Source organism: Lepidochelys kempii, chromosome 11 (assembly GCF_965140265.1).
Source record: "Lepidochelys kempii isolate rLepKem1 chromosome 11, rLepKem1.hap2, whole genome shotgun sequence".
NCBI classification, from domain to species: domain Eukaryota; kingdom Metazoa; phylum Chordata; order Testudines; family Cheloniidae; genus Lepidochelys; species Lepidochelys kempii.
Genome location: NC_133266.1, coordinates 65,086,491 through 65,107,046, shown reverse-complemented (window position 1 = coordinate 65,107,046; position 20,556 = coordinate 65,086,491). Strand labels below are relative to the sequence as shown.

The window sequence follows — 20,556 nt, the reverse complement described above, 5'->3', positions numbered from 1 at the left end:
TGGTTCAGTCATAGGAACAATGGACTGGAAGGCACCTCCTAAGTCCTTCAGTCCAGTTCCCTGCTATCACAGAAAATTCACTCACATAATACCCTTTATAATCCTTGGCCGCTGTGCTGAGACTGCTAACTATTTATGCAGCTAGAGGTTTTTGTGCTGTCATCTCCTTCCCATTGGAAATCGGAGTGAGGCTGCTAACGAAGGACCTGATTTTCTCAACTTGGCGGTTTTCCTTTAAAATGAAAGGTTTTATCACTGCAAGGCCAATTATGATGCTTGCCTTGCCTGAAAACCTTCTGTTTTGCTTCAGAACCGCACTATGATTTCCAGTGTCTTACTATGTCAAGTTTTGACCAAGATCAGATACAGTGAGCCATGGCTCTAATCTTTAAGAACAACAAAGTTGCTAGGATCATTGCTGTTTTATGGATAGTTTTATGATGGAAATAACATCTGATTTTGTTTTATGTATATATTTTTAAAGGGGAATAAAATGCATTGTAGGCTTTGATCTATGAAGCCCACTCTGGACTGCAAGCTTTTGGATTTAATATCTCCAGCTGTGCTGTTGCTGAATAAATCATGAGTAAGAGAGGCGAATGATTATCACTGGGAGACTCCGCTCTCTTGTTCTATCCTTTCAGAATTTTGACTAGGGAAGAACCAATGAGGAAGAAGAAACCAGCAGCATTAGAGTCATGGGGAGAGAGAGTCCGAGTATATTAAACATGATGCCAATTTTTGAAAAATCTATCTTCAGAAGACACTTAATGAAATGTTTGGGGCAGGATATTTCATTTCAAGGCAGAGGTATTGAAACAGCTTGTTTCAGATCAAAATGGAAAATCATCAGCAGGGCATTGTGAGGCTATAATTAACTAGCTAGGGTTGTGTCTGGGAGGATGGAGTGGGTAACACTTCCCATCTACTGGATGAAATCAGAACTGCTCAATTTTTGTAGGTCCCATACTGCTAAAAGCTAACAGGGATTCTCCTTTAATGCATGTGGTGGTGTCCTGTGCTTTTGGAGCAGGAGATTCTGTGTTCTAACCCCAATATTGCCATGAAGCTTTGAGTGCCCATCATGTACTGAAAAATTATGTCCTAGGTGATCACAGTTTGTTACAATATTGTATACATTCTCCGCTCAAAACCAAAAGATTAAGGACAAAAAGGGAGATGCCTCAGGCACTGAGGTACAGTGAACAAATCAAACCTTCTGTTTCTAGGTTGCTTTTCTTATTAATTGATGAAAACAGGAATATTTGTGATAGGATCATCAGCTGCTGGAGAGCGGTTTGACCTTCAGAAATATGATCTCGGCAAACCAAAAGAAATTAAAACCCAGCTGCTCTCGGCTAGCGGCAAGTTGTTCTGATGTTTCATAAATCACTGACAGGCACACTACTGGAGCTCCTGTGTCACTTTGTGGGGACAGTGACAACTGGACTGACTGCTTTCTAAATGAGCAGATTTGCACTGTTTAAGCTTTTCACTAATAAACCCAGAATGACTGGTATTCTAAAACTAACATGGCAGCAGCTTCTCTTTCTCATGCTGATTTCCGTAAGTTTGTTCCTCTACTCTTTTCATCATTTCCACGTGGTGTGTGGCTTTGGGGAGATTAGTGGGGAACCATAGTACATTGCCTGGCCAAGTGATGTCAGCAGCAGGTCACACCTGAGTCATCTTGGGCACAGTCAGCTCCAGAGAGGCCTAAACTAAACTAAATGGGACATGGACCCATTAAACAACACTACATCCAAGTAGAATCTCTTGTATTGGGGGTTGGCTGAAGGGGAGAAAAAAGATGATAGTTTGGGGAAAGGATCTTTGATATTAAGTGGCTATTATTTTAAAAGAACTTGAAATGAATAAGGGATAAAAGAAGTTCTGAAGATAAAACTGTGCTTTATGTTAGATCTTTGCTGTTGAACTGTAAAGAGGATATAATTCTAACATGGGAATATCAGACAATATTACAGGGCTCTCTATAACTCTCTGAATTTTGACATGAGCAAAAGTCCCAACACTATTTCTGCCAATACTCTGCTCACTGATCTGAATGCTAACATTTCACAACTTGTCTGGTTCGCCTTGAATTTAATGCAATGATGGCAAGATTTGCAGATTAAACAACCAGAACTATGTACTGTAGGAATCACTGTGCGGAAGGGGAGTTGAAATTGAAGGTTACTGTATTTTCCCCACTGCCTCTTTGAATAAATTACACTCTTTGATCTTTAATTTTATAAACTGTAATACAGAAAAGGACAAAAAGGACATATGGACAGAAAACTGGAAAGTACAATACACTATAATCCACTAAAAGGTGAATGCAAAAGCCTAATTTTTTACAACATATTCTCTTGTATGTTCCTATCAATGGCAAATGAAAACAGTTCCAGTACACCCTTATGTCTGGACCTTGCACTTGGATCTTTTTGGGTTGCAATGCCACAGAGCCCCACGGTCTGTTAGCAGGGCTGTGCATGGGCCCAGGGGTTCAGCCATATGGATCCAACTCCTACCTGGTGTTCTGCCACTCCATGCATTTAAAGCCCAGATGCATTTAATGCTGGCCTCATCCAGCACCTCCTCGCTGAATTGTGAGACACAAGGGAGTCTGGGAATGCTACAGTTCCGGAGTGCACCACACTCAGGGTTGGCATGTCCAAGATTGCAAATCAGTGAGTCTGAAAGAAGTTGCTGTTGACACACTTCTGGCCCTAGCTGCTCAGATACCATCAGGAGAGCAGATTATAACTTTCCAGGCCGATAGGTGGTAAGAGCTGGACTCAGGAAGCTATTTGTAGTGTGCAACAATTCTATTGAATTTACATCTTATAAACTATATCACATATTCTTATTGCCAGCAGAGGGCAATCTTGATATGAACTGTCTCCATAGACACACAGACAGCTATAGACTGATAGATAGATTTTATGCAGAACTCTTGTAACAAGAGATGCACTAGGGGATGTGGCCCTCAGCAGGGTTTGAATCTAAGATTAAAAGCATGAGCCTCGACTGCTTGAGCTAAAAGAGTAACCCCTGAGCTCGGAGCAGGCCCGATGTTCAGTGAGTGTTCAGGTGAGGGGTATGATAAGAGTTTGACATACAGGAGTGTAGTGAGAAACTGCATGTTATTTCCCTGGGTCCACCAGTCACATAATCTTGACAAAGATCAAGTATCCATCGATTACAGTAGGTACTGTCACAAGGGGCAAAGGGCTCAAGAAAGTACTTCCCTTTGTGAAATGCTCTTTCAATCTCCTCCTCTTTCATCTGCCATCCCCTGGCTTTCCCACAAGGACTAGGGTCAAACGCCCTCAGCAATCCACTTCAGAACATTAGATGCGGCCTGTGAACCCCATAAAATGTCATCTACACAGCTACCACAACCATCAGCAGCCTCTCTTCCTGTGACAACACTAGAAACGGTGGCCTAATTCTCAGCCCCAACCTGGTTCTTCTGGCAGAGGGTGAATGATGAAAGAGAGTCAGGGGAGTGGGGGAGCTGGGAGTGCTGCAGCAGCAGATCAGCGGATCATGGTCCAGGCAGGAGGGCAGATGCTGGAAAGGCCAGCCTCCTACAGCAAATATGAGAAATTTTCAACTTCAAAATAGGGATCTATTTCCTTAAACTGCTGCTGCATCTGCCACTGACCTGCTGGGTGACCTTGGGTGAGACATGTTGCCCCTCTGTGCCTCAGTTTCCCCTCGCAACCATGTCTGTTTAGACTGCACGCTCTTAAGGGCAGGTCTGTCTCCTAGTATATGTATGTACATGGTGCCTGATCTCAGTTGGGACTGCTATAATACAAATCATAACAATATTTTACAGAAAAATACCATTAAAACACCCCAGAGCAGGATTCTGCTAGGAAAGGGACAAGTGTATTAGTCTTATAAGCAACGTTAAAAATTCTGCTGTGGATGAGTGTAAGATCAGGTTGGCTATTTACCTGACTGTCTAAAAATAATCAACATATTATCTAGCTCTCTCCATTATTTGATATGAATTATTCTTAACCCATCTTACCCCTTAAAAAAAAAACCCTTTGGAACTTGGCAGAACACAATGTGCTGGGGAAAGCGCAGCAGAGCCAGGAGCTGCGCTCAGCTTCTTTCATGAGCTCAGCATTGGGAGCACTGCCCAAAAGTTTGGACTGGCATAAAAAAATGCCCTGCAAAAGTAGACTTCCCTCCCTGTCTCTTTAAGAAGCCGAAGGTGTGTGTGTGTGTGGCTGGGACTCCAGGCCCTCTCGAGCTCTCATTGGCTTGTGGCAGCAGGAAGTGGGAGGTGGAAAAGTCAGATCTGTGCTTGTTGTTGTCTGAGCTGCAGGGTGAGGTGGGGGGAAACGTGGTTTCATGTCAAGGATTCCTTCTGTTTTCCAGGCAGAGTTGTATGGTTCAGGAAGGGGTGGGGGGGGAGGATGTTAGTAAGCTGTTGTGTTGCTTCTTTAGATCCCTGAGATCTTCTCTTGTGTGTTCGATTTGGGTGCAGCACGCTGGTGCAGCTGCAGAAGCTGGCTGGCCTGCCTGCTCTGCATCTCCCAGGAAGCTGGGGCCTGGGGGCAGGTAGCTGTCATAGCAGCAAGCAATAGCCTCAGCCTGCTCACATAACTGGATCCCAGCTTTTTCTCTTCACTCTCTTGCAGGTTTGCTGTTGCCATTATGGCCCAAAGGGCCTTCCCGAATCCCTACGCGGACTATGACAAATCCCTGGCCACAGGATACTTTGACTCTTCAGGGCGGGTGAGTTGGGGCTCTAAAGCGACTTAATTTTACAGCGCTGGAGTGTTTCTTTCTTAACAGGTGTCACGGGCTTGTGTGAGCTTAATTTTTCTTTCCGCTGTTTCTGTGGCATGGCAGCAGTGCCCGGTCGATCCGGAGAAAGGCAGGGATTGCACTCCTAACATGCCTCAAGACAGGGCTTGCGCGTTCGATGTTAATAGCGTCCCGGACGTTTCTTTTTGAAATGTTTTTATGAGCTTCCTTGAGCCTTCTCGTAGGCTTACCTGAGCACCCAAGCCAGGTCAGCATTCAGGTATCTGCCATTGTCCTCTGGGACAGTTTCCCCATTTATAGCCGCCTCATCCAGTTACTGAAAACAACTATAGCATCTAGTTTAATCCTATGAAATCATGAGCCAAGTTAAACTTTTGTAAGGAGTGGGGGGGCAAATGCTAATGGAAAAATCCTAATGTAAGTTAAAGGTTTGGATGCAGGAGAAAAAAGCCAGTCTATGCACCTGGGCAGTGGTGCTGTGTGACCAAAATCACTGGCTCTTGTGAGAGGGTTCAAAGGGGTGTGTTAACAGTTTGGAGAAGAGAATGTATATGGGGAGAGAACCAATTTCCGAAGCAGCTATCTGTGACATTGCAAACAGGATTCTGACTTCACTTATGTAATAAACTCCCTGAGACTATGAGCAAATAAACAAAGCTTTTGCTTTCCCACTTGCTGTAGGTTTATTGGATATTGACAAGACAAGAAGCCACTCCATGTGGACATAAATCAGAAACACTGACCCTTTCCCCTGGGGACTTTATAAGGCCCCAGTAGTTCTGAGTAAAAAACAGAGGGAGATTGTATAGTTTGTGTGTCTAAATCTCCCAGTCGATTCCCATACATCTGTTGATATGGATCTTGAGTTAGGAGCAGTGTTGCATTTTATTGTAATAGCGGGAAAGGTAAGATGAAAGGATCTTGCAGCCATTCGGGCGCAGGTGTGGTCTGAGAACATGTCTGGGAGCCAGAAACTCCTGCATTCTAGTCACTGACTCTCTCAGTGGCCTTGGGCAAGTCACTTTATCTCTCTGCTTCAGTTTCTCAATCAGTAAATTAAAATTTCCTGCACAGAGGTGCTGTGAAGCTTAAGTAATTAATGTCTTTGAAGATGAAATGTGCTGTGTAAGTGCTAAGTATTGTGAAGACGATGAAGCATTCAAACACCACAGGAGTGTTTGCTTTGGCAGCCTCTCATCCACCCCGTTTAGACTGGCTCTGTATTTTCTGAGCAACGCATCTCAGAGCCAGGAAGAGATGCCCTGACATGTAGTTATTACAGAGGGGCCTTGAGGCTTTCTGCTTTACTTTGGCAGAGGAGATTTACAGTCTCCCATTTCTGAGGATGCATCATATGCACAACTACAGAAGTCTTCCCAGTTGAAGGTGCAACATATCTGCTGTCTCATCACTGCTAGGAAGCACCTTAAAAGCTTTAACCTTATATCTCTGGATTTGGAAGTTCTTAAAGATCTTTGGGCATCTGGTGTTTATCTTGATTTGGTGGTGTTGCTACCTGAAGTTTTTATTCCACAATGTTTCACTGAGATTTGCTTCCAGAGTCTGACTCCAACAAATCAGTTCTGAGCCACTGCACTTTTATCCCCTCAGCAATTTTAGAAGCATATATATATATGAAAAGTCTTTAGTCACACATTTAACAGAGCAGATCTTTGTATCTAACCCAGATTCCCTAGACTAAAAACAATAATCACAATTTATTGCACAAAGCACTTTTTGTGACATGTTCTGGAAAACAGACTCAAACAAGCAGAACTAGTTCAAAATCTTTAAGCTCAGGGGATTGGACCCACGAGATGTGCCTTCTTTAATGTATTAACCCAAAGACCACGGCATGGATTACAGTCTCTGAGTTACTTAAGTGGCAGGCTACAAAAAGAAATGAAGGGATCGTGACATGGGTAGATTTTTAAACTGATGAGCTGGATCTGCCTAAACTGCAGCAGTCTTTTCTAGCCTACACAGCTTAGTACAGTGTGAATGCTTGTGGCACACAGTTTAATAATACTCATCCACATCATACCATCACTTTTACTACAAACGGTCCAAACAGAAAAATACTCTTTCCTTCAAAACATTGGTCCCCCCAGGCCTCTGCAAAGGTGTGTAGGAAGCAGACTGTATGTGTGTGTGCATACACAGCCAAGCCTTGGCATGAGACATTCTGATGCATCTGAGCTCTCAACTACTGTTCAATCTTGTTAAAACAAAACCTTTTGTTATTGCTTAAGGCTCTTACTACATTGGTGGGTGCTGCTGGAATTATCACAAAAGCATGTACCCACACAGTATGGTAGATACTTTATCATAAGGTGATGCCATCTTGTGACATACAGTACCATATCACAGCCCTTAGACTGTCTTATGCTAGAGACCTGTTCAGTCAGTCGTGGTGATCCAGAGGTGGTGATCCCAACGGTGCTATGAATGGACTGCAGTTATAGTAGTAAGTATGGAACTAAGCTCTACAAATTAATTTCATTTTTTCCAGCCAATTGCTTAGTTTCATTATCTTTTTTTTTTTTTCAGGACAAAGCAATTAAAATATGCCTGTAGGGGAATGAACAAAATGTTGCAGTTCACATACCAAAATCCAGCAGCTTGGAAAACCACAGCAAATAGGCCTTGATGAATGCTAGGTTTTTAAAATATAAAAAAGTCATCATGTAGCATGTTTAGCCATATGGGAGACGGGGTGTGGAAGGTTGAAAAGGGAAGGATTTCCATTTCGTGGATTGCTCCCTACAACCCATTTTATTAGTAACAGCTAGGTCAAGCCTGGCCTGGACTAGCCTACTTAAATTAGGGCCTGAATTCTTAAGATCTTATTTTGCCCTGATGGACAGCAGGAGTAACTCCTTTAACATCAGTGGAATTTTTATGCTGGTGTGAATGAGGAGAATCAAGCCCATGCAATTTGTTATTATTAAAGTGAGATCTCAGTGCTGGGCAATCTATCACCTCACAAATACAGGGATTAAATCACAACACCCCAGTCACTCCTGCAGTACCACAGCTTTAAGGACAGAGAATCTAGGTAGCTAACCAAGGGCAGTTAGTGAAAAGCCAGCCCAAAGAGCTGCACCTTGCACCACATTCTGGATGGGAGCAGGCTGGAGCTGAGTTGGATTTCTTTTTGGAGCAGTGGCTACCCTGCTCTCAACTTCCTCAAGCCTCACCTGTGGGCCAGGGCCAGGTGGCGTGTTAGAGCTGTGGAAAAAGGCTGCCCCTGAGGTAACAGGCCGAGGTTCCAGTCCATTTTACTACTGCCAGCCAAATACAAAATTGAGCATTTCTGGCTACACTCGCTGACTGAGAATCCCAGTTCCCCAGTGTAATCCCTGCTCTCCGCCATGCACACTCGCAGCAATTTGATGAGCCCTCGCCCAATCTGTTTGCTGATATTTACTTATGTGTGGTATTTCTTTTCTATCCACAGCTGACTCCCGAGTTCACTCAGCGCCTGAACAATAAGATCAGGGAGCTGCTTCAGCAGATGGAGAGAGGCTTGAAATCTGCCGACCCCAGGGACTGCACTGGCTACACTGGCTGGGCAGGTAGGGCAATGACATGACAAGGACATTTGAACTAGCCGGCTGTGTGGGGAAGAGCAAGTCTGCTTGTTAGCTGCCTTTGAGGTTAGGCTCATCCAGCCTCTGCCTCCTCTAGTAAAGAAAAAAACAGTGCTGCTTTATTGACTATGATGCATGGTCTCAGTCAGAAATGATCAGTGTAGACTAATGCCATGAAGCAGCCCTGGCACTTCTTGTGATAAAAAAGACATCCTATATTTGAAGCTGGGGTCCACCTGTCCTCCCCATTTCTGGCTGCTGTGGTCGGAGGGTGGGAACATGGTATCCTTGGCATTGCACTGCAATATAGGGCATGCTCTTGATCCATTCTGCTAAGGTGCTCTTACAAATAAAGCTCGGCGGGTTAGATGCCTTGTGGGGCTGATAAACATCAGAGCCTTTTACTTTTAAGGTGCTGGCTCAGATCCAGCCCATCAGTTGTGACAGAGTTGTTGGCTCCCTACCCACAGTTAGGTGAACATGAAGTGAGCAGGTGGGTGTCAGTCCAATTCCTGGTGGACATGGATGCCCATGACAAAAGCTGCACTCGGCACTGTATAGGCAGGCTCAGCAGAGAGGCTCCATGCCTGTGGAGACCGAATTCCTCTCAGCCTTAACGGTGGCCCTGCCAGTTTGGATGGAACCATCTGGGTTGGCCAGCATGTGGGAGCTTCCATTGCCACCGTCCACAGCTACCTCTGCCTACTGTAGATAACGGGTAACTGGCTTGGTTACGGAAGATGCCTCAGCACTGAAATCAGAGTATATTTATTTCCCAGTAAATATTTCAGGGTAGTTTATTTTTTACCAGTATTATGTGATGTAGCATGATCACCAGGCTGTTCTTGCTCTTGTTCTGGGTTACCTGTTAATGCCAATCGACTGCTCCAAAACTGGTTCTGGCCCAGTGTCTTTGAGAGGGGGAGGAAGAAGAAATGCAAGACAGCATCTAAGTCAGGAGAAACCCTGTCCTTGAACTGATTTTTCTCCTCAAAGCTACCAAAAATAGCTCTACCTCAGATCTGGAATGTAGCCAGACTTGCCATGACAAGCACCAGGGGCTGCTTCAGGTAACTGGTCCTCAGTCCCTTGTTCATCCCAAGCTTCCCTACACGAGGACCAGGATTGGCTTTGTCTTCGATCGCACTGGTCAATAAGCTTGTCTGGGTTAACAATAAGAAGTCAGAGTCTAAGGTTACGTCTACACTTGGAGGGTGTGATTCCAACCTCAGGTAGACCTACTTGGGCTAACTCTCGTAGAGTTAGTGCGCTACACGCTGTGGTGTGACCGCAGAAGCATGGGCAGCAAGGAGCAGCTGCCCCAAGGACAAACCCGCCCAGACCCCCTTGGCACACATTCAGGGCAGCTAGCCCATTCTGCTGCTCGCCACTGCCCGTGCTTCTGCGGCCACACTACAATTTGTAATGTGCTGGCTGGATGGTGCTTTAGTATAGTCGCAGCCTAAGACCATTTCCCCCTGGTATTGCAGCAGCCTGTAGTGTTTAGGACGAAACCCTGCCTGCTCCCTTCGTAGACAGCATTAAGAGAGAATGAGCCAAGGGAGAAGACTGCCACTATCCCTGCCCATTTTCTCTGTTGTGTGACTGTTTTTGCTTTCCCTGTACTCTCCTTCTCTGGACCTAACCCAGACTCTCTGTTCCCTGCCAGCTGGGCCCTCCATTGCCACCACATGCTCTCCCTTCCCCAACTCTTTTTCTCTTACTTCTTCCTGTAGCAGGCCCCTCTGCAGAGAGAAGCCCTGCATAGCACCCCGATGGTGGAGAACCTGACATCACACACACCTGACAGCAGTGACATGGTTTTTGGTGACAATTCAGGGGGTGCCAATTTCTCTGCAATGCCCATACTTGTACCCATATTTCCTTATCCTGAGATCTTCACGCTGGCCTTGGTATGGCTAGGTCTGTGCTAGGTGCTACAGAAAGTGGTACTAAAGAGAACACTTCTTGCTAAATCACTACTGGTCGAGTGCCCAAGCATGGTGTTAGAAGGCATAGTAATGCTGAAGGTGCCAAGCTTTTGAATGAGTTGGCAAACTGGGGCCCAGACAACTTGTGACTATTACTGATTCCGAGGCACCTTTATAAAGCGGTGAATTGTGGCTTGCTGGTCAAATTCCAACTCAGGAGGCCTTGCCCAGGTTCCTTTTGGAGGAACCTGTATCCTTCACTTCCTGTCCAGCACTGATCTGTGATGTCGCTGTTCAACACCTTCTGTATTTCTTCCTGGTGGTGGCTGATCTGATCCCCATGGACAGCCTGTATTTCCATCTGCTTGCAGATCCCTTGGGATGAAAGGCACTGTGTGCAAGAAATCTACTCTTAATGTGCCAGTCTCATAAGTGAATGGTGGCCTATGGAGTGGGGCATAGGCATGTTATTTGAAGTTCTATTGGATTCTGCCTATTTCCGGTACAATTCAGTATGGAAGGTTGGAGGATAAATAGCTCACATGGGCAAGACTCCTATATTTTATTGGGAGGAAGAGCTCAACTCCCACTGCGGGGAAGGCTTCTACCTCCATAGGGTAGCCTTAAGGAGCATCCTGCACACCTTGATTAGGAAGGAAAATGACTCGAGGGATGAAGTAATGAGCAATGCTATGGCTAGGACTTCCACCCATTTTTATTTGGAAGGGAGTTACACAAAAGGGATTCTTCCTTCTCCCCTTTCCATTCCTTCCGGGCTTGTCATTTAGAAGACTATGAAGATTTCCTGTGAGTCGCAGCCAGAGAAATGGAACACGCTGATATTATTTTGTATCCGTTTTCCCCCGCTAATCGTTGCTAGATTAATTTATTCAAAGTTGTTTCTGGATAGAAAATTAATTGGGCCATGACAGCAGCTTTTCCTCTTAACTGCTTATGTAGAAAAGGCTTGTTGAGTATCTTCTCATGTAAATCAGGCATCTGAAATCAGTCGGCACTCTGTGGCTGCTAATAAGAGATATTTGAAATGAATAGCTGTGGCTTTCAGTGAGCATTCTTCCTCTGTATGATGTAGCACACCTGAGTGTACTCCATTATGCCTAGGCATACATGGCACATGCTGGAATTGAACTTCAGATGTGTTCGGTGTGTTCCTTCCACTGTACATGTGCAAGAACCCCCATCCTACTGGCCTGCATTAGTGTCAGGGGATCCCTATTTCTGGTGCGAAGAAGCACTAGTGTAATGGGGAGGAACTTCACTGCCTCTAAATAACAGAAACTTACAACTCACTTAAGCTGCTGTACTGAGCTAATCCAAAGTAATGAACAAACGCCCTTGGAGCACAGGTTTAATGTGTATTACAGTAGCACCTATAGTCTCCAAGAGAGATCAGGGCACTGTACAGACACACGAGCTGGGTCTATATCCAAAGTTGCAGCAGTTCACGGTTTGGGGGGTTTTTAACCAATTTAGCTAAGTTGATGCAAAACTCTGTGTGGACACTTAAATTTAAAACCTGACTGATATCTGTATAGCCTGCATGTAAGTTACTGATCTCAGTTAAACTGTGGTAAGCCCCTTTTGAACTGATACGCTGGTCCTTAACTGAATTGTTCTTAAACCACTGCAATTTGTGTATTGACACAGTTCTGAAGAGTGTACAATCGAAACAGGCAAGACATGGGTGACCTCAGACAAGTCACTTCACCAACTGGCCAGTGGTAGAGCTGGGACTAGAACCCAGGACACCTAAGTCCCTATCCTGCCCCCTGTCCACTGGACCATACTGTATCTCTAAGTCTATGAGCCTGATCCATAAGCTGAAATGGAACAAGGAAAATCTGGCCCTCCAGTGCATTTGCAGATCCTCTAGCCACCTGTTCTCCAGGTTCTTGGGCATTTCATCTATTTATACACACGGTGCTACACTTGCCTGAACTAGAAGGAGACAGGGCGAAGATTTATGTGCCTGAAATGTGTGTCTGTTTCAAGATTGTTAGGCAACATGTTAAAAAACGAGGGCAAGTAACTGTAGCCCCAGGATGCTAGTAATTTACATGTTGATCTTTCCAAGCCATTATTATGGTTTCAAGCAGTTGTTTACTCTGCTGCTCTGAAAATGTATGCACTGTTTGAGCTGCTAGTTTATCATACGCTTCTCAGCTGCCTCTGGGACCCTGAGGTCTTCTGAAACAAATAAGACCACAAAGCCCATGTGTCTCACCTATGTTTTGCTGGTGGGGAGGAAGTATGGAAGGAAGGTGCATTGTGTGCCACCAAGAAATGACTGTCCCTCCCCAGAGTGAGGAACCAGGAACCTCCAGAGCTAGAAGCATCTAGAAAGCCAAGCTCTCTGGATGGGGGCTGTAACAGACTCACACCCTTTGCGAGTGGGGCACAATGGGGACACGAGCTGACTGGTGGGCTACATCTGGACCCAAAAGAGAGGCTACCAGAGCTATGTGGGGCAGGTTGAGGAGCAACAATGGGCAACTGCGTGGGGAGGCTTGAAGGCGAGTTACGAGGGGAGTGTTTTGAGGGGCAGTATAACAACTCAATGCGTAAGATCCCTTTTTCCATTGTATCTCTTGATCCCAGAAAAGCAGATAAGATGCCAACATAAAATGCACAAGTATTCCCCAGGTCAGGGGTTGTTCCCCAGACCCACTGCTCCAAGTGTCAGCAAAGAGCCTCCTTCCCCACAACCGCTCTCCTTCCTGTTTCTGGAGCAGCTGCTTTCATAGCCCTCCTTCTGCTCACCTAGCTAGGCTTGCAAGTCCTTGTTTGCTAGTAGCAGGATAGGGTTTCTACACCCTGTCACAAGTAGAGTGCAGGGGTTGGAAGGAAGGGTAAGCTGGGGTATATGGAGGGAGTCTGGGTTCTGATAACTACTGACATGGTATCTCTGCGGGTTTCCCATCACCAGGGTATACTCAGACAGCACTGTGCCATGGCCACTAAAGGTCTAGGAGCGCATGAGCTGCAATGATTCTGAAGCTATCCTTTGTTTTTAATTTAGGATCTCAGGCTCTTCGTGGTTTGGGAGGCAGTAAAGTCAATATAAGGAGCCCTATTTAAAATGGTCCCCAACGTATTTACTAGCTTGTTAGTCTGAAAGCGGAGGCAGAATCTAAATGACTAACGCCATTTTGTGGAGGTCAGGATGAGTTCTACCGTCCTTTAGTCACATCACTTGAAAGGAAAACTGCTACTTGTTAAGAAAAATTTAAAACTCAGAAGTTTTAAGGGGAGAAAAACATTGGCTCTTTAGACTGAGTGTTTAAAAGTTAAAGTACATATTTAAAACAACCACCGCAGACTGTCCCACAATGAATAAATATATGACTGAACTGTTCCGTCACCCCTATACAATTCACATGTCAGGTGAGCCCACCGGGTCAGTTATAGCTGGTCTCTGCTCCAGTCACACCTATTACCCTAACATTACAAGGGGGGGTTTCAAAGGTGCTCAGCATTGCCATCACTCTGCTTCCATTGAACTGACTTCGGAGCGGGGGTGGGGGAGCAGAGCTAGGCCAACACTTATCACTTTTGGGAATCCCACCCTGTTGGTTTTGAGGCAAGGGCTGGTAGCAGCGAGGACTGTAGAAATGGCACAGTCAGATCTCTCTCTAGCCGTCCATTGCCCCTGTCGTGTAGTATCTGAATCCCTTGCACCATCCCTGTGAGATATGATAGTGCTGCTGTCTTCACTTGCACATGGGGACCAGAGGCCGCAGACAGACTAAGACCCAGATCTGCAAAGGTATTTTGGCTCCTAACTTCTATTGATTTTGCTGGGAGTTAGCCCCAGATCCACAAAGATATTTAGGCTAAGTGACTTGCCCAAGATCACACAAGAAGGTGTCCTGGGTCTTCCAAATCCCTAACCACTTTCGCCTCTGGGAGAGTGTCTTTCCTATGGCTGAATTACCACATTTGTCATTTTATCTGTAGAGTGAAGCTATAGAGGAGAGATGCAGGTACATCTATTTGTATGAGCATAGGTTTGTCACATATTGATCACTTCTCCAAATCCATTGGGTTTGTGGATTTAATGGGCTGGTGGAAAGGGAGGATGATGCGTTAGCGTTTGAGTTGCAAATGGTACAAAGGGGGGGGGTGTCTTATGGTGCATTTCTGCTCTGAAGAGTAATGATGTGAAAATGGCACCTTTGTACACCACAGATTATATCCTTTGTTTTCATTCTTATCACTGTCTTTAGCAACCTATATCAGCCATGATATTTTTTAATTTCTGTTCCTATTCTCTTGGATGAGTAAACCCAGCCAAGAACGCAAGCTTGGTTCTATTCCTTCTGATGTGGCAACAAATTTGTAGTAAATTCCAGTCATTTACATCCTTATAATCCCATTGACAGCAAACAGATTGCACAGCTGTTAGTGAGCCCCTGGTTTGGCCTACAGAACTCTTCTGAGTGGTGACTTTGTGTGAGATGGAAAGAATACAGTTTGACTTTCGGAATACACGTTGCGTTGCAGGGCCAACCATAAGAAATTAACTGTCACACTTTAATATAAAGTTCCATTTATAAATGGTTTTTGAAAAGGGTTAATAAATGATTAATAGATGTTATAAGCACATTAGACATGAGTAATACATTATAGATGGCTGTAAACACATCACTGGTTACAGATGATTATGCATTTTTGTATAAGCAACCAAGTGAGCTGTTGGACTCTTTGTCAATCTATGACAATTGAGGAATACTTAGAAAACATCTAATCATTTCTTAACACTTGTATATACTATTTATAAATAGGACCTCATTATAATGTGTGATCAAAAATCTTTTTGAAAACTGAGCACATAGGGAGACCCGTAAGAAGCAAAAAATATGGATTTTCCCCCCTGTCGTTTTACAGAGTCACTTTTCAATAAAGGTCTATGCTTGCAGGGCATGATTCAAAGCCCACTGTAGTCAGCAGAAGTTTTTCCATTGCCTCCCATGGGCTTTGGATCACACCATAAATAAGTAATACTGAAAATACTAAATACAGAAAATATTCTGCCTGAGGATAGTCAACTGCAATTTTGCCTTTACTAACTGTATCTTGGAGATAGACTGGTCAAAGGGTGTTTAGCTTTCTTCTGTCTTCATGGTGAAATTAAATGGCATTTCTACTTGACGTGCTCCAAGCATCAAATATTAACTAGCCCTCAGTCGGCCCCTCTCCAAGGCCCCAGCCCCTCCAAGATACCTGTGTATCAGAGACAAGCAAAAGGAGAGAATTTTTGTGAATTTTTTCACCCCTGAGATGCAGCAGGGCACCTGCCTGTATGAGCTGCAGCAAAGCTGAGACAGAAGAGGTAGCAGGCAGGCATGTGCATCAAAAAGAATGGGAAGAGGGATGCGTCCAATAATCTTTGAAGGTGTTACTTTTGAAAGACTTATAAGAACAGAGCTGAAAACCTCTAGTTAAAAAGTTAAAGATTTTTTTAAAATTCTGTACATACCAGTGAAGGTGTGCACCTTGAGAAACGCTCTTTGAAAAACTCAGTTACTTTAATAATAATACTTACCTAAGTGCTAACACTCTTCTTCCATAGATCTCAAGTTGCTCTACAGAGGAGGTATCATCATCTATTCCCAGTTTACAGATGGGGAAACTGAGACACAGAGAAATGAAGTGACTTGCCAAAGGTCACCCAGAAAACCAGTGGCAGAGCCAGGAATAGAAGCCAGGTCCCTAACCTCTGGACCACACTATTTAAAATTCAAGTTGCTAGTGTCCCTTTAGGAGAAGTCAGCTAGTTCTCCTCTTTCCCCCCCAACTTCACTCGCATTTGGTGCCTGTGGATTCTGGTGCTGAGAGGTGTTACAGAACATTACAAATGCACATGATCTTGTGAGCTCAGCAGCATGCTCTGTATGCCCAGTGCATGATCCCCCATCCTCAGTTTAATTAAAACAACTTAATATTTTCCATTAGATGGCAATATAGGTGGGTTTTACCCCATTTGTAGCTTCCTGCTTTGAGGCCACAGGATGGTTTGCTTTTCAGGGTTGATGGAGGGAGTGTGAAGCCTTTTCTCCCTCCAGTTCGCAGGTCTGAATCTGGCCCAAGTTGGCAATAACCAAAAATCTCCTATCTCATGGCAGTTGCATGTCCTTTGTTACACGAGTTCACTGCAGTTCAGTTCCTAGTGGACTGCACGCTGAAAACCACCATCTAATTGGTGTCCTTAGCAGCAGTCTGGATAAAGAGACTAAGATTGAATTGATATTGAAAGTATGCTATCCCCTTGCCTTCAATCCCTTCTGTTCAGGGTTGGCGTGGTTCAAGTCAGCGAAGTTTGCATTGCTACTGCTTATGCTGTCCCTTAGCAGTGTATCACAATGGCCTGCAGTTTGCAGGTTGCTGACAGTCCAGCATCAGTCACAAGCCCTGAACTCAGTATATACCTAAAGCAACATCTCAGCCTCTCCATTAACTAGTGTGTGTGTGTGTGTGTGGATGAAATAGTCTTTTAGCTGGATGGGAAGATTGAACTATACGCGCCCTATACTGTGACAAGATTTTAAACAAACTAAAACATCTTACAACTCTGGTGCTGCTGCAATTAATGGATTTAGCAGGTGCTAAAGTAAAGGTCATAAGCACTAGATCTCCCGTGTCGCTGTACAAATGCACCACTGTGCCAACACAACCCCCCAGCACAAAACCTGCGCACTCCACTGGACACACAGTTCGTCCCCTGCGGAAAGGATGAGAGCGAGAACCAACGACACGTGACAGATGTTAGCCAGGTTGCTGAATGCACAACAGGAAGATGCTCAGATTTGGACACCACCGTTATCGCCATAGTGTCTATCTAGAACAGACCCTGCAGATCCCCTGCTACGGCAGGCCATCGACTGCCGGCTGTGTGGTAGTTCTGAGGGGCACAAATGGGAATCGGAGTGAGACAGCCACATACGTTTGAAGCAATTCAACTGGATCCAGGTTTCCAGAGATGCAAAGCTAGGGGAACTGACCTCTGCTATCTAGCCCCCCGCACCTCATTATGTAGTAATTATTTGATATGGTACTTTACGCATTAGAAGCATATTTCAAATATTATCTAGCTCATCTTCAACCCACCATGCACATGTGGGAGGTTAGGTATTTACCCTTATTTTACAGATGGGGAAACTGAGGCAGGGAGGCGCAGTGACTTGCCCAAAGCCAGACTGAGTGTGTGGCAGTGCTGGGATTATCATTTAGGACCTCCTGATTCCCAGCCCCATACTCTGTCCTCCAACCATGCTGCCTCTAATATACATTGACTAGATATTAATCATGGGTCAGCCTACATTTGATGCTCTTATTTTTTTAGTCTATCTACTTAAACATGCTTGCTTTCCATGTTGGATGTTGCTCTTCACAGTTCTAGGGAATGGTTTGTATACCAGATTATAAAAACTTTTTGGTGTAGAGAAAATCTTGCCCCATTTGGGAAGTGATGCCAACATTCCAGTTCTACAAACCCTCTCAAACCTAACTGTGTTTTGATGCTTTTGGAGCTTTTAAGAGCAGTCATACTGGGTCAGACCAAAGGTCCATCTAGCCCAGTATCCTGTCTTCCGACAGTGGCCAATGCCAGGTGCCCCAGAGGGATTGAATAGAACAGGTCATCATCAAGTGATCCATCCCCTCTCCCTCATTCCCAGCTTTTGGCAAATAATTGTTCATTGTTCAGGATGGGGAGGGAGGGAGTTGCTAAAAGAGATTTTTATGGGAAAAGGGGAAGATGGGATTGGAAGAAAAACTCACCAGGTAATTTTATTTTTCCAGACTTCAATCCTGGCATTATTCTTATCATGGTAGGTACATAAACAATTAAGCTTGTTCCAGTGGCAGCTGCTTATGAAGTGAAAAGCTAAACATTAAAACAGGTAACTCCATAGTCTGAGCTGTTTAAATGGATATCAGGCCTATTGAGAACCTAAAGATGGTGATAGGTCATAGAAAGACCTAGTAGGTGAGTATTTCCCTTTAAAAAGAGCTTCATGCCCACATCCTTACAAACATGAATGATGGTACTGTACATCTGAGCTTCTCTCTGTGGAAATACTAACACTGAACTGCGTAAAGCGCAGACAAGGTTATTAACTTTGGCAAGAAATGGAAATTTGCCCTTAATATACATATGAAATTGAATTGTCTGTAGCACGAAGCTTTGGAGATTACCCATGCAAAATGAGAAAATGATCTAAATTTAAAATTGTCCCCAGTACAGTGGAAAGTAATTTTTCAGGCTGCCTTTTTTCTTTTTTCTTTTTTTTTTTTACTGGATTGAAATCTGCAGAGACTGGCTCTATTAATTTAGGCTTAAACACAGGACCTGTGTCTTCTTAGAAACGGTTAATGAGATGGAAAGCATACTGTAAGGGGCAAAATGAGATTTTTCTGGAAGTGATGCAGGCCGCTAGCTTCTCTGATACATATTCTTTGAGGATACCCCGAGACCATATAACGTTTTGAGGGTGCCTTCTGATTAGCGGATGTTTAGAGGGGAGATTCTATCTACTGTGACAGACCTTTTGAATAACGACATGCTGATGATTCCTCAATTATGTATAACGGGCAGGATGAGAGAGGGACAGAGCAAGGCTCCGGGCAAAACCAGCGACATAGCCTTTTAACAGAAGCATTGTTTATGTAGCTGGATGCCTGGTATGAAAGACTCAGAGGCAGAAGAATGCATTTTCCTGACTCTTGAATAGCTTTTTATGTTTCAGACAAGGGCTGCACTTAGAATTAGTGTGTGGTGTGTGCTTGCAGGAATTCTCTTTGTTTACTTTTCTTGAAAGCAGCTGATTCTCTGTGCAGAGAGAAATAAAGGCCATTCTCAGTCTCTCCCCTTTTCTATGAAGGTCCAGTTTAGTCTACCGCTGCTCTAATTTAGGAGTCACCAACAGGTGTCAGGGGATTGCAAGCACCCTGCCATTACCATATTGCTCGATGGGAGGGATGTCCCAGACAGATGACAGGCTGGTGGGGGTGTCCTGCTATGGAAAAGGGGGTCCCAGGATGGTTGCAGTTGAGAACAGCTGCTATAATGCAAATATTTTCTTGTCTATCACTAATGCTTATATATTTGTCATTGCGTTTCGGCAGGTGGCCTGTTTAATAAAATAAATTATAATGATACCACCTTATAAGATGCTTTTCAGCAATAGAGCTAAAAGAACTTTACAAAGTTACACTTTGTACACTTCACAATTATTACTATTTTACAGATGGGGAGACTGAGGCGGAGAGGTGCAGTGACACATCCAAAGTCACCTAGTGGCCAAGCAGGGAGATACTAATGTCCCAGTACAGATAAGCTGATCAATAAATCTGTTTCATATTTTTTGTCTCCACCATAAGCAGCTGGGATTTTATGTTTTAAAGTTAGAGCAACAAAAGTATATAGTGCCAGGGGAGAGCAATAAAACAGCTGATCCATGCCCCGCGCTTAACCCATTTATTTCTTTGCAGGCATTGCTGTCCTTTACTTGCACCTCTATGATGTGTATGGAGACCCTTCCTACCTCCAGGTAGCAGAGGCGTACGCGAAGAAGAGCTTGAATTGTCTGACAAAGCGCTCCATCACCTTCTTGTGCGGGGATGCTGGACCTTTAGCAGTGGCTGCCGTAGTGTACCACAGACTGCAGGATGAGACGCAGTCGGAAGCCTGCATCACTCGGTAACATTTCAGGGTTTGTTTTTGCCCACCTGTTTCTAAAGTTGTTGCTTTTGGGACACACGAGCTGGTGTCCAAAACTACTGGGCTTTTCCCCATGTTGAACATCCCTCTCAACCTTGTTAGGGTGTGCTGTGGTGCTCTGTTTGAAGGAGAGCGTTCACTAGCTGGACAAGAAGCATGCAAGAGAATCTTCACATCCTAGAGAAATGGTTGTCATTAAGGACGTAAACCAAGTTCGGGTGACTAACTGGCCCTTTGTTACAGCCTTCTTTTCTGGATGGGAGGGTAGAGTGGCTGTACTGTCATTCAGCAGGGATTGCCACAGCACTAGAGCTGGCCAGACAGGCTGGGGGAACTGCATGTGTGTGGTTGGTTGGTTTTGTTATTAATGTTTCCATTTTTCAGAGTCTTCAACAAAATTAGATTTTTTTGAAAACTTTACACCAGTTCTATAGTTGGTTGAAAGTGGGGAAAATCTTGGAAATATTTAGTCTGGACTTTTCCCCATTATCTTTTT

General features: G+C 44.4%; 2 protein-coding genes across 4 annotated transcripts in view; one reads left to right on the top strand and one right to left on the bottom strand.

Moving 5' to 3' along the window:
• The window catches only part of CPS1 (carbamoyl-phosphate synthase 1), a 209,321-nt gene that overhangs the window by 166,497 nt on the left and 22,268 nt on the right, over nucleotides 1-20,556 (bottom strand). The window lies entirely within an intron of this gene.
• The window catches only part of LANCL1 (LanC like glutathione S-transferase 1), a 28,053-nt gene continuing 11,783 nt past the window's right edge, over nucleotides 4,287-20,556 (top strand). Inside the window, exons 1-4 of one of the 3 annotated variants that reach the window (XM_073306713.1) lie at nucleotides 4,287-4,349; nucleotides 4,665-4,761; nucleotides 8,255-8,372; nucleotides 19,832-20,039. In XM_073306713.1, the coding sequence (XP_073162814.1) occupies nucleotides 4,681-4,761; nucleotides 8,255-8,372; nucleotides 19,832-20,039 (407 nt within the window). In that variant the 5' untranslated portion in view covers nucleotides 4,287-4,349; nucleotides 4,665-4,680. The other 2 variants (XM_073306712.1, XM_073306714.1) reach the window with 2 other exon arrangements.